The 15,838-nt window shown below is 36.2% G+C and overlaps 1 protein-coding gene across 4 annotated transcripts in view; it reads right to left on the reverse strand.

Annotated features, from left to right (window-relative positions):
- Positions 1-2,874: 2,874 nt before the first annotated feature.
- IFT81 (intraflagellar transport 81) overlaps positions 2,875-15,838 on the reverse strand; it is an 83,540-nt gene continuing 70,576 nt past the window's right edge. For 3 of the 4 annotated variants that reach the window (XM_041729452.1, XM_041729450.1, XM_041729451.1), the window contains 2 exons: positions 10,425-10,470; positions 2,875-3,601 (listed from right to left, as the gene is read on the reverse strand). In XM_041729452.1, the coding sequence (XP_041585386.1) occupies positions 3,419-3,601; positions 10,425-10,470 (229 nt within the window). In that variant the 3' untranslated portion in view covers positions 2,875-3,418. The remainder of the gene's footprint in view (positions 3,602-10,424; positions 10,471-15,838) is intronic. The other variant, XM_041729453.1, reaches the window with a different exon arrangement.

Below are 15,838 nucleotides of genomic sequence, written 5' to 3' on the forward strand. Positions count from 1 at the left end.
GAGTGATACATTTGGATTTGATATAGTTTAATGAAATGGCATATTTTATTATTGCTGCCCATTGAAACGAAGCAAAATGATAAAAAGTATTAATCTAAAGAAGGTTAAGTGTTCTGTAACTTCCTGAGATCTGGTTTGATTTCCACAAGCCTTTAAACAATGTTCTAACTAACATTTTTCTGGTACACTCTCTGGACCGGAAAAATACAGAATCTTGGATTTAATTGTTAATAGACTTAGAAAAGACATTATCCTATTATAAGATTGTTCTTAAAGGAAAACCTTTAAAGTCGGATTATTTCCTGAGCTAATATAGAAAGGAAGATAAGCAGTGGCCTTTTGAAATTTACAGTTTATACAGTCAGTCCCATGCAATAGTTGGCAACACCATGTCCTAGGACAAGCAAATCCATGAACGCAAAAGCAGATTTCACAGGCTACATTTTTCTTCTTTATTTGGGCCATCATGTGGAAGACAGATTATTTTCCAAAACAATTAAGTACTCTCATCAATTAGCCAGCTAGAGTATCAATCCTGAAGGAAAAATGTAATAGGCTCTTCTGTAAGTGCCAGTTGTCAAAAACTGTCAGAGTTAGTCAAACCTTTTTCGTGTTCCAATCAAATCACAAAATGAGTGGAAAGTCACTGTATAAAACCCATAAAGATGCATTACTAAATGTCCAATGTTACATAAAAACTATAAATAACTCTGTACTTTTAGGGTTTGCTTTTTTTTTTTTCCAGCTTGCTTTTCTTGAAGTAATAATGATGTTCTGCTTCAGTTAATAAAGTAATTTTGGAGCTGCCTAGCGTTTAATCCACATATACTTTCTGTGTGGACTAAAGATGGCAAGTAATAATCAAATCAGAATTATAAGCATTCCTTGGAGTATCTGTCATTAACAATTTTTAAAATTAAGAGAAGAGTATCAAGGATAGTGAAGGCTAAAAAAAGTAATCACCAAGCTTAATAATCTTACAAATTGATTTTCCTTAGGGGAATAAAATGTTGTTTCTGTGAGGGACATCTAGTCTTTTTCAAATATTTGAAAAGGAATTCATACTCTGGTTAAAGGAACATCACTTGCTACTAGCTTAAAAATAACAAGCCAGTAGCCAACACTGAGCAAATGCATCTACCTTAATGTTCAAAAACTGATTTGTTGAATTAAGAAAGGTTTGTTTCCAAACTGAAACACAGCCTTTCCTCTTTTAGTATCTAGTGGATCTAATTGTTGATCTAAAGGCACAAATGATGGGCAGCCTGGGTGGCTCAGCGGTTTAGTGTTGCCTTCCGCCCAGGGCGTGATACTGGAGTCCCAGGATCAAGTCCCACATTGGGCTCCCTGCATGGAGCCTACCTCTCTCTCTCTGTCTCTCATGAATAAATAAATAAAACCTTTAAAAAAAATAAAGGCACAAATAAGAATTCTGGTAGCTGATACTTGTCCAAATAGGAGGATAAAGTAACCTAAGGACCAGATTCAAACCACATAATAATAATATTAAAATGCTTCTTTTTTTCTTGAAATTAATTAAAAGAAGTTTCTTTTTTTTCCCTAACATTTTATTTATTTACTTGAGAAAGAGAGTGAGCGGGAGGGAGAGAGTGAGAGGGAGGGAGAGCTCAGGGAGAGGGGCAGAGGTAGAGGGAGAAGCAGGCTCCCTGCTGGTTAGTAAGCTCTACTGGATGCCAGGTCTCCATCCCAGGACTCCGGGATCATGACCTGACCCAATGTTAGATGCTTAATTGACTGAGCCACCCAGGCGCCCCAAGAAGTTTCTTTCCACACTTTATTGGTAAGTTCTTCCTTGCTCTGATGGATCCCATCTCTTCTTGCCATAGCTCCCAGAGTTACCAATAGTCTCCCATGCTGTAAGTTTCTCTGATGACCAAGAAAGAAGCTTTCAAACAAAAAGTAAGAGTAGAACATACTTGGAAACAAAGAGATCCCATAATCAAGTTTGTATGTTTTGTACAGGGTAGAAACAACTTTCTTCATTGAAATGTTTTTTGCCTCTTACTGCCATCCCAGGATAGAGAACTAACCCAAGACTGACATGCTAATAATCTAAAATAATCTGAAATCTGAGTTTTCAAATCTAAAGGGAAGACACTTCATTTTTTAAAAAAGATTTATTTATTTCGCTTTTTTTTTAAAGATTTATTTATTTATGATAGACAGAGAGAGAGAGAGAGAGAGAGAGAGGCAGAGACACAGGAGGAGGGAGAAGCAGGCTCCATGCCGGGAGCCCGATGTGGGACTCGATCCTGGGACTCCAGGATCGCGCCCCGGGTCAAAGGCAGGCGCTAAACCGCTGAGCCACCCAGGGATCCCAGATTTATTTATTTTAGAGAGAGAAAATAAGCATCGGGCAGAGGGACAGAGGGAGAAGTCTCAGGCAGACTCTGTGCGGAGCGTGGAGGCTGATGAGAGCTCAGGACCCTAAGAACATGACCTGAGCCCAAATCAAGATTTGGATACTTAACCAACTGTGCCACCCAGGCACACCTAAGGGAAAGACATTTAAAAAAATACAATGAAACTGAAATGAAAGGTACCATATGAATTTCATCTTTCTTTAAGGAAAAATCAAAGAAGTTTTCAAGTACTCTGTCCAAATGAAGCAGAAATTAGAAGCACTTTGGACTCTTGAACTTTACTTGGAATCCTATTGTAGTTTTTTAGCACATGATAATTTCTATATTCTATTACTATTTTTTATATTTAAAATAACAGTCCATAAGACCTAAATACTATAATAGATTTTGAATGAAAATAAGTAAAAATCCTTAAATTTAATACTAGAACATGAATAGTTAAAAAATAATTTGACACAATTATATAATTAAAAAATAAATAGCCATCATATGTGCACCAAGTTTTATTTGCTTTAAATAATACAGACAGAACAAATATGCTATTTAAAATAGTAAATTTTCTTGAATTTTACAGAAGAAAGAGAAACTGAAGTGAAACTGTAGGAATTGCTGAACTTCAGATAAATGTTTCTTCAAAACAAGAGATACTAGTTCCTAAAAGATTCCTCTAAAGTTAAAAAAAAGATTAAGAAGAACATTAAGCCATTGGGTTATTACATTAAAAAGAAAACTACATGCTTCTTAATGGACATATGCTTACATTTATGGAGAGTAAACGTAGTCTCCTGTCTCATAAAACTCCTAAGACACCATTGATATCTAAACTAAGCAAAACAATAAAAGTTGTTTTTCATTTTAAAAAACTTTAAAACCTAGATCTAACTTATTAACATTTTCTTCCAAGGAAACTTAACAGGGAATGCTAATCTGAAAGCAAAATGTTGTACAAATTACTTTCCAGAAAATAAATACATTATGGGATTGTGCTTACATCTAGTAATATCAACTAAAACCTCAAATGATGGCACATGAATTCAGAGTATCAGCCGGTCCTCTCCTCCCTCCTGAATTACCTGACCAATGGAAGTTTGGCTTTGTTGTTTCAGAAAGCACTGTTTCTTACATTCCATCAACTGTTCAAAATCACGCCACATTTTTGCTTGTTTCATGTTTGGACCATGACTTTCTCGTACAGCTTTTTGTTTTTCTCGGAGTTTCTACCATTAAAAACAAAACAAAGCAAGAATGATTAAATCTCAGTTACAGGGATTTACTTCTATTGTGGTCATCACAAGAATATGATATGGTATACATCTGATGAATAACAGTTAATGAAACCAGGTTCTCCTGAAGATGTATGAAGACTAAGATGATAAAAATTAAACTGATTATAGACGTAGGAAGCCTTAAGTTAAAAAGAATATGAAAATAGAAAGGGAGGGAAAAATTAAAGGAAATCAGCAAAGTGAACAGTATCATGATATGTTAAAAAGAATGAGAAGTTTGGAAGTCAGAAGACTTTGGTTTCAAATGTGGCTTTGTCACCAGCTGGTATTACTTCCAACAAATGGAAGTAATACCATTTCTCTGGAACTCAGTTTTCTCAATTGTCAATTAAGGTTGATAATAGGGGATAATTATAAAATTATCTGCCTTATAAGATTATTTTTTCACATGACATAATAGATCTGGAAATACTTGATAAACTATCATATATGTTGTTATTATTATTAAATATTGTATTCTCTCTTGAATCTGTGTGTGCTCTGTATGCGTCCAAATAAATCAAATTGTATGCATATATTCCTCAGGAAGAAGGTTTTGTGATTTTTAAAAAAAGTACAGTACTAAATAGGCCAAATCCTTCTCAGAATTTCTTTTTTTTTAATTTATGATAGTCACACACAGAGAGAGAGAGAGAGAGAGAGGCATAGACATAGGCAGAGGGAGAAGCAGGCTCCATGCACCGGGAGCCCGACGTGGGATTCGATCCCGGGGTCTCCAGGATCGCGCCCTGGGCCAAAGGCAGGCGCTAAACCGCTGCGCCACCCTGGGATCCCCTGTTTTTATTTATTTTTAAGTAGGCTCCATGCCCAGCATGGGTTCGAATTCATGACCTTGAGATTCAGAGTCTCATGCTCTATCAACTAAGTGAGCCAGTTGCCCCCAGAATTGTGTTACTAATAGCCTATATGATTCCCTTTGTCAAACCTGTTCTACTCAGACTCTAAAATTATAAACAAGAAAAACTTCAATAAATTGTAAATATATACTTTGGTTCAATCTCAGGGCAAATTCAGAAAGGGTGACTGAAAGGAGGCACAGCAGAAAGTCAGAGGCAATGAGAGGAAGGAAAGAAGAGGAGAAAGTAGGCAGGTAAGCAGAGGAAAACAGAGAAGATGATAGTGCACACATCAGGAAACGCAGTGTGACAGAAATGCACACAGTGACACTGAACGTGAGAAACCCCCAAGCACAGAAAAACAAGCAAAGACATGGAAACAGGTAAGAAAGAAACCTCCCCATCCTTTCCTCTCTTGGCATATGATTGATCTCATAGTTAGTTGATTTAAGGGCACAAATGAGAAGTCTGGTCATTGGTACTTGCCCAGATAATAGGCTAAACTAAGCTGAGGACTAGATTCAAAACACTCTACTGAAGACTGCCTTCCCCAGCTATGGCTAATATCAGCAAATAGCAACAGAAAGCAGAGCAGAATTAAGAAAACAGAATTTGGGGGTACCTGGGTGGCTCAGTCAGTTAAGCACTTGCCTTCAGCTCAGGTAGTGGTCCCGTGGTACTGGGACCAGGGGTCCAGTCCCTGCTTAGTGGGGAGTCTGCTTTTCCCTCTCCTTCTGCCCCTCCCCCATGCTTGTGCTCCCTCTCTCTAAAAAAAAAAAAAAACTTAAAAAAAATAGAATTTAAATATAGCCAGCAAATTTTTAACACAATACCTGGCATGCAAATACATCTATTTAAGTCTATGTTACAAAAGAGAGAGAGAGAGAGAGAGAGAGAGAGAAACCAAGAAACAGACTGAACTATAGAGAACACAGAGGGTTACCAGAGGGCAGATGGGTGGGAGGATGGGTTAAATAGTTGATGTGATGGGGACTATGGAGTGCACTTGTGAGGAGCACCAGGTAGTGTATGCAGTGCTGAATCATTGTTGCACACCTAAAACTAATGTTACACTGTATGTTAACTGGAATTTAAATAAAAACTTAAAGTATCTGACAAATATTTTTATCCTAATGAACTAAAACAAAAGTGGTAAGTCAGATCAAGAATTTTAAGAGTTCTTAGAATGATTTTAAGATTAAGGTACTACTTAGCTATAAATGTTCTTATGTTATTGGAATAATTCTTTGCCAAAAATCCCAACAACCTGTAAGTTATTTAAAGAAACCAAAGACAGGATGTGGGTACTGTCTGTGTCAGAAACATTAAATTTAATGTGCTTCATAACCATGTGTATTTGAAACCTTTAAATTTATGAATGCAATTGCCTTAGTATATAATTTATTTTTAATATTACTGTTTTGTTGATAGCTGTACAAAAATACTCGTCACAGATTTCATTGCTCTTTAAAGAGGAGGCGGTATAATAGGGGTGAGGGAATTTATAACTTTCAGTACAGTATTCCACAGTACTTGATAAGGCAAATTCTAGTATATGGTAGTGTGAATCGTAGCACTATTGGCTGGTATAATTCCAAAAACTCGGCATGAGGAGGGCTGTGGATGTCCAGTCTATGCTGGTTTCAAAGACTTTGGCTATCATGACTTTGAAAGGCTAGGTTTGGTGTTTTAGATCTACTCTAGCAAGGAGAGGATTGAGGAACTGTTTCTTAAACGATACAGACTGACAATTGGGGGATGAGCTAATCAATGGCTCCTTTTGCTAAAATATACTTGTCAGACTGCTGCTACCACTTTTGCAAAGATCCTGCAGTAAAACACCACACTGTAATTAGCAATTACATTTGGGTCTTTGAAAGGATTCAGGTTTGATAAATATTTCTCTACACAAAGCATCTATCCACATACTTTTCAAAACAAAAGAGAGGAACGTTTTCATATGAGAAAATATATTACCTAACATATGAAATGTTTGGATGAAAGCTAATTCTTGATAATCACACTAAATCTTAAAACCCAAAAATCTCTAGTGATTGTTTACCACTTGATTAAAATATATGCTTTCAAACATGAAATTATTTCTTTTTTTCCTTTTGAGTGTGACATGTCATCCCATAAATGGAAGAAGGTGCACAGAACTCACAATATCTCTGATAGAATGAAGGAATCAGCTTTAAGGTTTCCTTTCATTTTTTATTTACATTAACATGATGGGCATTTATTCACAAATCACAAAGACAGAACAGATGAACACTTTTTTAGAGAAATGTCCAATTCCAGGTTTGGAACAAGACATGTGCAGGACGACTCTGGAATGTTTTGTCATACCAGAAAATAAGCCATCAAAGTCTAGCAGGATAGTTTCAAAAAGATTTCAAAAGGATTCAAGAGACTTCCAGTAGCCAAACATGGTACAATTTGAGCACTGACAGGAATAGTAATTAAAATAGATCAACACATATCTAATAAGTTAAATCTAAGATTCATAAAGATACTTGTCAAGGATGTTTAAAAAAAACTCATCATTTTGAAAAGCAGCAAATAAGCAAATCAAGCAGTTATTCTGCCTTTCTTATATGAACTGTACCTTAGGGTAATTAGATAGTTGATAAGGAGTTGTTCTTTACAGAATTATTCCAGCCAATAAATGAAGAAGGAACAACATAATTAGAAAGTCATCCTTTTGCAATCTCTAATGACTTAATGGATCTAGGAAGTGATTTCATTGGCTGCCTACATTATAAAAACAGAGCTTCTGGACAGAGTATATACTACCACCTATAAAGTATGTTTTCCAAATATTGAATCATATTTAATCAAGCCTATAGATCTACCTACCAATTCACAGGACATACTGGGGACAGAAGAATATGTAGTTGACACCACAGGGATGCATTAGCAAAGTTCAGGATGTTGGAAACTCATCAGGACAATAACCAGTTTTTTTTTTTCAACTTTCCAAAAAATAAATTGTAAAGAAAAAGGATGAAAGAGTAACCTAGAGAAAGAGACTTAAGAGCTATATTAACTAATAGCACTGTATGAACTCTTATTAGGATCCTGATTCAAACATATATACCATTAAGAAATTGTGAGATAATTAGGGAAATTTCAACATTGGGCATTTGGTATTATGCAATTATGTTAAATTATTTTTGGCATGATAATGGCATGTGGTTATGTTCAAAAACAGCCTTTATGATACAAACTGAAATATGACCAAAAAAAATAATAATAAGATCTCTGAGATTCACCTAAAAATGAGTTGGGGTGGGAATGGATGGGACTATAGAAAAAACAAGACTGGTCATGAGTTTAATTACTGAAGTTGACTGATGGTTACACATAAATTTATTACATTATTTCTCTACTTTTATACAGACTTGAAATTTTCCATAATAAATGTCTTCATATGGTTTTCTAGAGATTTTATTTATTTGAAAGAGCATGAGAGCGAGAAAGATCATAGAGGGAGAGGGAGAGGGAGCAGAAGAAGCAGACTCCCTGCTGAGCAGAGAGCCGGATGTGGGGCTCGATTCCAGGACCCTGAGGTCATGACCTGAGCAAAGGCAGGCACTTAATCGATGGAGCCACCCAAGTGCCCCCATTTTTTAGTTTTTAAAGGAGTCTTTTTCAAAAGACTTTACAAGAGTCTATTTAGTAATTATGTTATTGTTTTCCATACCATTTATTTTCTAAAGTTTAACTTTAGAATATTACTTAATAGGTTTATGGGAGCCAATTCAGTGCTTATGTAAAAGCAGAGATACATGTATATTTTTTAATTAACAATTTAAACCAGCAAATGTAAATAAAGGGGCATCTGGGTAGCACAGCTGGTTGAGCAACCGACTCTTGGTTTTGGCTCAGGTTGTGATTTCAGAGTCATGAGAATGAGCCCCACATTGGGCTTTGCATTCTGCGTGGAGCCTGTTTTAAGACTTTTTCTCTTTCTCCCTCTGCCTCTCTCTGCTCCCTCTAAAATAAATAAATAAATAAATAAATAAATAAATAAATAAATAAATAAATAAATCTAAAAACCAAAATGAGGAGTGCCTGGGTAACTCAAGTAGGTTGAGGTTCTGACTCTTGATTTCAGCTCAGGTCACAATCTCAGAGTCATGAGATCGAGTCCCACTTGGGCTTTGTGCTGAGCGTGGAGCCTGCTTAAGATACTCTCTCTCCTCCCCCTCTGTTCCATACCCCTGCTTGCACTCTCTCAAAAAAAGAAAAAAGAAAATGTAAATAAGGATGAATAATTTTGCCATCAATCCAGTCAGACCAAGAGCTTAATTATACAATGCATTAAAAATGAAACAAAGCCTTATTTTTCATTTGTATTTCAGAATGGGCAAGCTTCAGACTCATGATCATTTGAATAGAAATTCCATATATAGCCATTACTTTTAAAGAAAAACTACAGCTAAACAATCCCTAACTAGGGTGCTACAAATTTGACTTTCTTCTTAGAAAAACTAATAAGAAATCTGGGATCCCTGGGTGGCGCAGCGGTTTGGCGCCTGCCTTTGGCCCAGGGCGTGATCCTGGAGACTCGGGATCGAATCCCACATCGGGCTCCCGGTGCATGGAGCCTGCTTCTCCCTCTGCCTGTGTCTCTGCCCCTCTCTCTCTCTCTCACTGTGTGCCTATCATAAATAAATAAAATTAAAAAAAAAAAAAAAAAAGAAAAACTAATAAGAAATCTCAATTTTCAATAGTGAAACTAAGAAACATAAAATGGTGTTTAGTGAAGTGTGGTTAGCCTTCACTATGCAACTCAGATTTAAAATCATTGAAGATAATCTTAGAACTCATGTAGGTAATTTAATTGAAAAATTTTAAACTACCTATTTCAGTTTGAATATGAGGAAGTGAACTCCAAAGTGGTTAAGGGGCTTGTTCAGAACTACAAACCTAGGACTGAAGCTAGCCTACTTGATGACTGGTCCTGAGTTGTTGATAAATATAGATTTTTTAAAAAAGATTTTATTTATTCATGAGAGACACACAGAGAGAGAGAGAGAGAGAGCGAGAGAGAGTGAGAGAGAGAGAAGTGCAGAGGGAGAAGCAGGTTCCATGCAGGGAGCCTGATGTGGGACTCGATCCCGGGACTCCAGGATCGAGCCCACACCCTGGGCTGAAGCAGGCGCTAAACCACTGAGCCACCCAGGGATCCCCATAGATGTTTCTTTTTAAAAAAAGAATGACAGAGCTGGCATTTTTAAAATTAATGTCAAATGTGTTGCTTTATGAAGTCAATTAAAATAATCAATGAATTAGGTCATTTAAGTCCTGGTGGTCAAGGCCTTTACTATCTACCACCTCTTCTACTAGGAGTGTCTTAGAGAACTGAGAAAACAAGACTTAATCACATATTCCTGCTTTTATAAGACTGGCAGGGAAGGAGCTGAATATGGAATAATAAGGAAGGTTTTTTGATTATTTGTGTTAAATGAATCAATGTGAAGGACATGGACCAGTGTCTGGATCACAGTAATGAGCTTTGTGTATATTAAATAAATAAATTTATACTTATCTCATAAAGAGATACCTGAGTATTATCTAAAAAGTTATAGTTTATTACACGTGGCAGTTTTGTTTCTTATCCAGAACTATCTCATAAACTCCTTGTTAATTAAAACTAGATTTGTTTTTCTCCAAAAATCCATGTGCCTTCACTTTTGTATACACACACTCTACTCATAAATTCCTGAAGAAGAGTCTTCATTTTTGCAAGAGATTAAGAAAGATGCAATTTCCCTTTGAAAACTGTACTATAACCTTTTAAAAAGAATGATAATATTAAAATCATGTGCTAAAAAAATAAAAAATAAAATAAAATCATGTACTAAAAGCCTGAATTAGACACACTTAAAAAATAAATAATATATTCCTACCTTGCCAAGGTTTTCCTGTTCAGCAATATTTTTTGTATACTGCTCCCTAGGAAATCAACATAATGATTTAGCTTCAATTTTCTTCAATTGATTTGATCATACAACTAAATTATAAATTAACTTATCAATATAAACATATTAGACAACATAGTTTAGAGTATTGGAGTCAGAATGAAAACCATTACCAAACACACTCTTTCCCCATCTTTTGTCAATTCTTCTAGTAAACAGTAATTTATGGGGAAAAAACCTACAAAACACTGCATAAGAAATTAAGAGAATTAAAATGTTGAGTACTATTTCTGGTTAATTTACACTTAAAACAATGGTAACACATTTGCTTAAGTTACACTTTATTTTTTTAAGTTCTTATTTATTTAAGTAATCTCTACAACCAAGGTGGAGCTCGCACTCACAACCCAGAGATTGAGTTGCATGCTCTTCCAACTAAGCCAGATAGGCACCCCAGTCCCACTTTATTTTTGAAGAGGTTTGTAGAAAGGAGAAAGGATACACATTTTATTTTTTATTTTAGTTTTTTAAAAAGATTTATTTATTTATTCAGAGAGAGAGAGAGAGGCAGAGACACAGGCAGAGGGAGAAGCAGGCTTCATGCAGGGAGCCCCACGTGGGACTTGATTCCTGGTCTCCAGGATCACACCCCAGGCTGTAGGAGGCGCTAAACCACTGCGCCACCGGGGCTGCCCTTTAGAATACACATTTTAAGTAAATATTATATAACATCTAACCCTGCAATTCTACTTCTAGGAAGTCACCCTAAAGAAAAATTCTCATAACTAAAGATATATGTAAAGACTGTTTACCTCACCATTGCTTGTAACAGTGAAATCTGCAAATAAACTATATGTAAATAGATGGGGAAATATTTAAATAAATTATGGTACATCCATTCAAAGGAATAATATAGACTTGTAAAAAGGAAGGGGTAGAGCTATAAATACTGAAAGAGAGAATTTTAGATAAATAATTAAGAGAAAAACTGTAGGGGATCCCTGGGTGGCTCAACGGTTTAGCACCTGCCTTTGGCCCAGGGTGTGATCCTGGAGTCCTAGGATCGAGTCCCACATCAGGCTGCCTGCATGGAGCCTGCTTTTCCCTCTGCCTGTGTCTCTGCCTCTCTCTCGTCTCTCATGAATAAATAAAATCTTAAAAAAAGAAAAAAAGAAAAACTGTGTAAGTAATTTAACCTGATTTTTGTATACATATACATACAAGATTTTCCCATGCATTTGCTAACACACACACACACACACACACACACACACACACACACACACAAATGCATGGGAAAGGAATATGGAGTAATTATATGTCAAACTTTATTTATTTATTTATTTTTATTGTTTAAAGGGTATTTATTTATTTATTTGAGAGAGAGAGAGAGAGAGAATAATGCAAGTCAGGGGGTAAGGAGCATGGTAAGAGGGACAAGCAGACTGCACTGAGCCTAGAGCCTGACAGGGGCTCAATCTCACAACCCTGAGATCATGAGGTCAGCCAAAATCAAGAGTCAGATGCTCAACTGACTGAGCCATCCAGGTGCCCCTACACCAAAATATTAACAATAGGCATTTCTGAGGCATGACAATATGGACAACGTTCAGTTTTTGTGTACTATACTTCATAATGGTTACTATTATTTTTACAAGCATTTCTTTTGTAAGCTAAAAAACCCCCTATAATTTTCAAGTAAAAATAAAAAGATAGAAATAATATTGTATTGGATTTTTTTTTAAAGATTTTATTTATTCATGAGAGACACAAAGAGAGAGAGAGAGAGGCAGAGACACAGGCAGAGGGAGAAGCAGGCTCCATGCAAGTAGCCTGATGTGGGACTCGATCCTGGGTCCCCAGGATCACACCCTGGGCTGCAGGTGGCACTAAACCGCTGTGCCACTGGGGCTGCCCTGTATTGGATTTTTAAACAAAAGTATAATTATGCATATATTTTTTTTAAGATTTAAAATTTTTTAAAAGTAATCTGTACACCCAACATGGGGCTTGAACCTACAATCCCAAGATCAAGACTCGCATACTCTACCAGCTGAGCCAGAGAGGCGCCCCAAAAGTATAATTATATTGTAATACTCCATAAGACAAAAAGTGATATTCAAAGTGTTAAGGACAAAGATTGAAGGATGAGGACAAAGGAACCAATAATAAAAAGAAGATAAAAGAAATTTTAGACTTCAAATTTAGAAAAAGACAGTGTTTCTGTGTAAAGCTACATCGTAGTAAGAAGTTAAACAGCACAAAACTGGAAATGTAAGAAATCATAAACCACAAAGAGAAATTCTAGCAGCTTAAAATGAAGGAAGATTCACACTCATGTAGAAAGGGAGGTAAACGTGACTAGACTGGAGAGAATGGCAATCAAAAGTACTCAAAGTCCTTGGAGTGTCTGGGTGGCTCAGTTGGTTAAGTGCCCTACTCTTGGTGTTTTGGTTCAAGTCATGATCTCAGGGTTCTGGGATCCAGGCTCCCCTCGGGCTCTGTACCCAGCACAGAGTCTGTTTGAGACCTTCTCTCCCTTTCTGCCACTTCCCCTGCTTCCACCCTCTCTCCCTCAAATAAATAAATAAATCTTAAAAAAAAAAGTACTCAAAGTCCTTAGAGAGCTGGATTGAAGGCAGAATTTGGACATGGAAATGAGAGTGGAGGGGAATAAACACAAACTTGATGAACTTTTATTTTGACCTTAAAATTTATGAGATACTAAGTCAAACTGTTTACCTTTCCGTCTTTCCAGTAAAAATAGCTAGGAGATTGTAAATGATATATTCCTTAAGAACTTACTGATATAGTTTGGATAGCTTTATTTATTTACTTATTTTTTAGTGAGGGAGTATAGGGACAGAGGAGTATAGGGAGGAGTATAGGGACAGAGAAAATCTTAAGCAGGCTTGAAGCTTAGGGTGGAGCCCAAGATGGGGCTCAATCACACAACCCTGAGATTATGATCTGAGCTAAAATCAAGTCAGTGGCTTGAGTCACACAGGCACCCCAAGTTTGGAGAGCTTTAAATAATTCAATTATTACCCTAGGACTGAGAAATGTCCAAACTGTTTTAGAATTTTCATTTATATTTTAACAAGAAGACAAAAAGCTCATGCTCTTTTACCATATTACACTAATATGTAATTATTTTAATTTATTTCATGAATTTATCCAAGAAATAATTATGGAGCATCTGTTACATACCAAGCATGCCCTGGGGTTTCAGGAAGAGAACATAACACAGTGCTTGTCCTGTTTCCTGTCCAATTTCCAAATAACTGCTGCATGTATTATATTTAATTTGATCTTTGGTAGTATAAATTGTTCTCCTTATTTTATAGATTAGGAAATGATATGCCCAAGGTCACAAAACTCAGGACTGGAAAAACCAGGTTAGAAAGAAAATTTTAGGAGTCCCTCTTTAGTACTTTGAAATAAAACATGCTGTCCCTTCAAATAAAATTTGTAGACAATTTTTCAAAACCATGCTAATTTCTTAGATCTTTGGTCTTACTCAAAAATATCATAAAAGTAGAAAATGGGATAACAATAAAAATATTGTGTCTATAATAACAGTATTTTAAACATGTATTTATGAGTTTAGAGTATAATTAATTCCATTTTATTTATTTATTTTTTATTTTTAAAAAGATTTTATTTATTTATTAGACAGACAGAGAGAGCGAGAGAGAGGAAGAGAGAGAGAGAGAGGCAGAGACACAGGCAGAGGAGAAGCAGGCTCCATGCAGGAGCCTGACATGGGACTCGATCCTCGGTCTCCAGGATCACACCCTGGGCCGAAGGTGGCTCTATACCGCTGAGCCACCTGGGCTGCCCAACTGCATTTTATTCATAATATTCTTATGTACTACTCTCGTCAGGGCAAAATATTTTTCTTTTCTTTTTTTTTTTAATTTTTATTTATTTATGATAGTCACACAGAGAGAGAGAGAGAGAGAGAGAGAGAGGCAGAGACAGGCAGAGGGAGAAGCAGGCTCCATGCACCGGGAGCCCGACGTGGGATTCGATCCCGGGTCTCCAGGATGGCGCCCTGGGCCAAAGGCAGGCGCCAAACCGCTGCGCCACCCAGGGATCCCCAAAATATTTTTCTATAGGAAAACAAAAGAATGGTAAAGGTTTATGATGACTTTTCAAATGATGAAGAAGAATATCTGGCCAGAAAACCAATATAGTTCAGGGGGAATATTTCCTTCTTTATTATTTATATTGTAATGGAAGAAATGGAACTTAATTTCTAAAACTTCTTTTTTCCAAGAATAAAAGTAACTTCTCACATTTATAAAATGTTACCACTGACCATACAAATTTATTTGAGCAAAGGTTATATTCAAAGAATGTGAATGAGTACATTTAATATGTGTAATATGTCAGAATACTAGAAAAAATATTGTTCTATTTATAGGACATTTTCAGTTTGGCTTGCATTCCAGGGCATTTTAGGTTTAAAAAATTAGACTCTGCAACATTCCATTTACTAGATTCCTTTTTTATAACATTGATATATACGCCACTAAAAATCTCAACTGCAATCTAGAATAAATGTGAATCCTTTATTTTAAGTTCTTACTGGTTGGTAAAGTTAAACATCTGAATTGTGGTAAGGGGCAAAGACAGCTTATCTTGTTCAATTACTGCATTTTGTCACAGCTAGCAATTCAACTATAAATGTATTTTTTTTAGGCAGAATTTGATTTATTACAGTATGTTACTAGCTTGGATTATCAAAAAAATCACCATATAAGGGCTACTGGTATTTACACATCCTTCCTTGTTTTGAAGGCTGGCACACTACAAACACACAGCTTCTAGCTGAAATACAAGTCACACACTACACAATGAGCAGGCAGATGACAAGAGTCCAGGCCATGTGGGACTTAAAAATAGATCAATTTTCGGGCTTATAAAAAAGGAACCATGAAATTATATGTATTCCTGGGGGCGGAGAATGGGGAGTTATTGTTTAATTATTACAAGAGTTTTTTTCTTTGGAATGATGAAAAGGGGTTGTTATTATATACCAGTGATCGTTGCACAACATTGTGAATGTAATCAATGCAACTATGTATTTAAAACTGGTAAAAATGGCAAATTTCATGTTATATGTTTTTTTGACATGATAAAAAAGAAAAGTAAGCAAGCCAACAAGAAAATTATGTGTGTTCCTACTTAGGTAGTAGGGCTGGATTATCCAGAGGATGTTCAGCAAGATTTAATCCTTTTTTTTAAATAAAAGATTTTATTTTTTTGAGAGAGACAAGGAGAGCACAAGCAGAGGGAGAGGGAGAAGCAGACTCCCCGCTGAGCCCCCACCAACACGGGGCTCGATCCCAGAATCCTGGGATCATGATCTGAGTCAAAGGCAGACACTTAACCAA

The sequence above is a fragment of the Vulpes lagopus genome, chromosome 14 (genome assembly GCF_018345385.1).
Source record: "Vulpes lagopus strain Blue_001 chromosome 14, ASM1834538v1, whole genome shotgun sequence".
NCBI classification, from domain to species: domain Eukaryota; kingdom Metazoa; phylum Chordata; class Mammalia; order Carnivora; family Canidae; genus Vulpes; species Vulpes lagopus.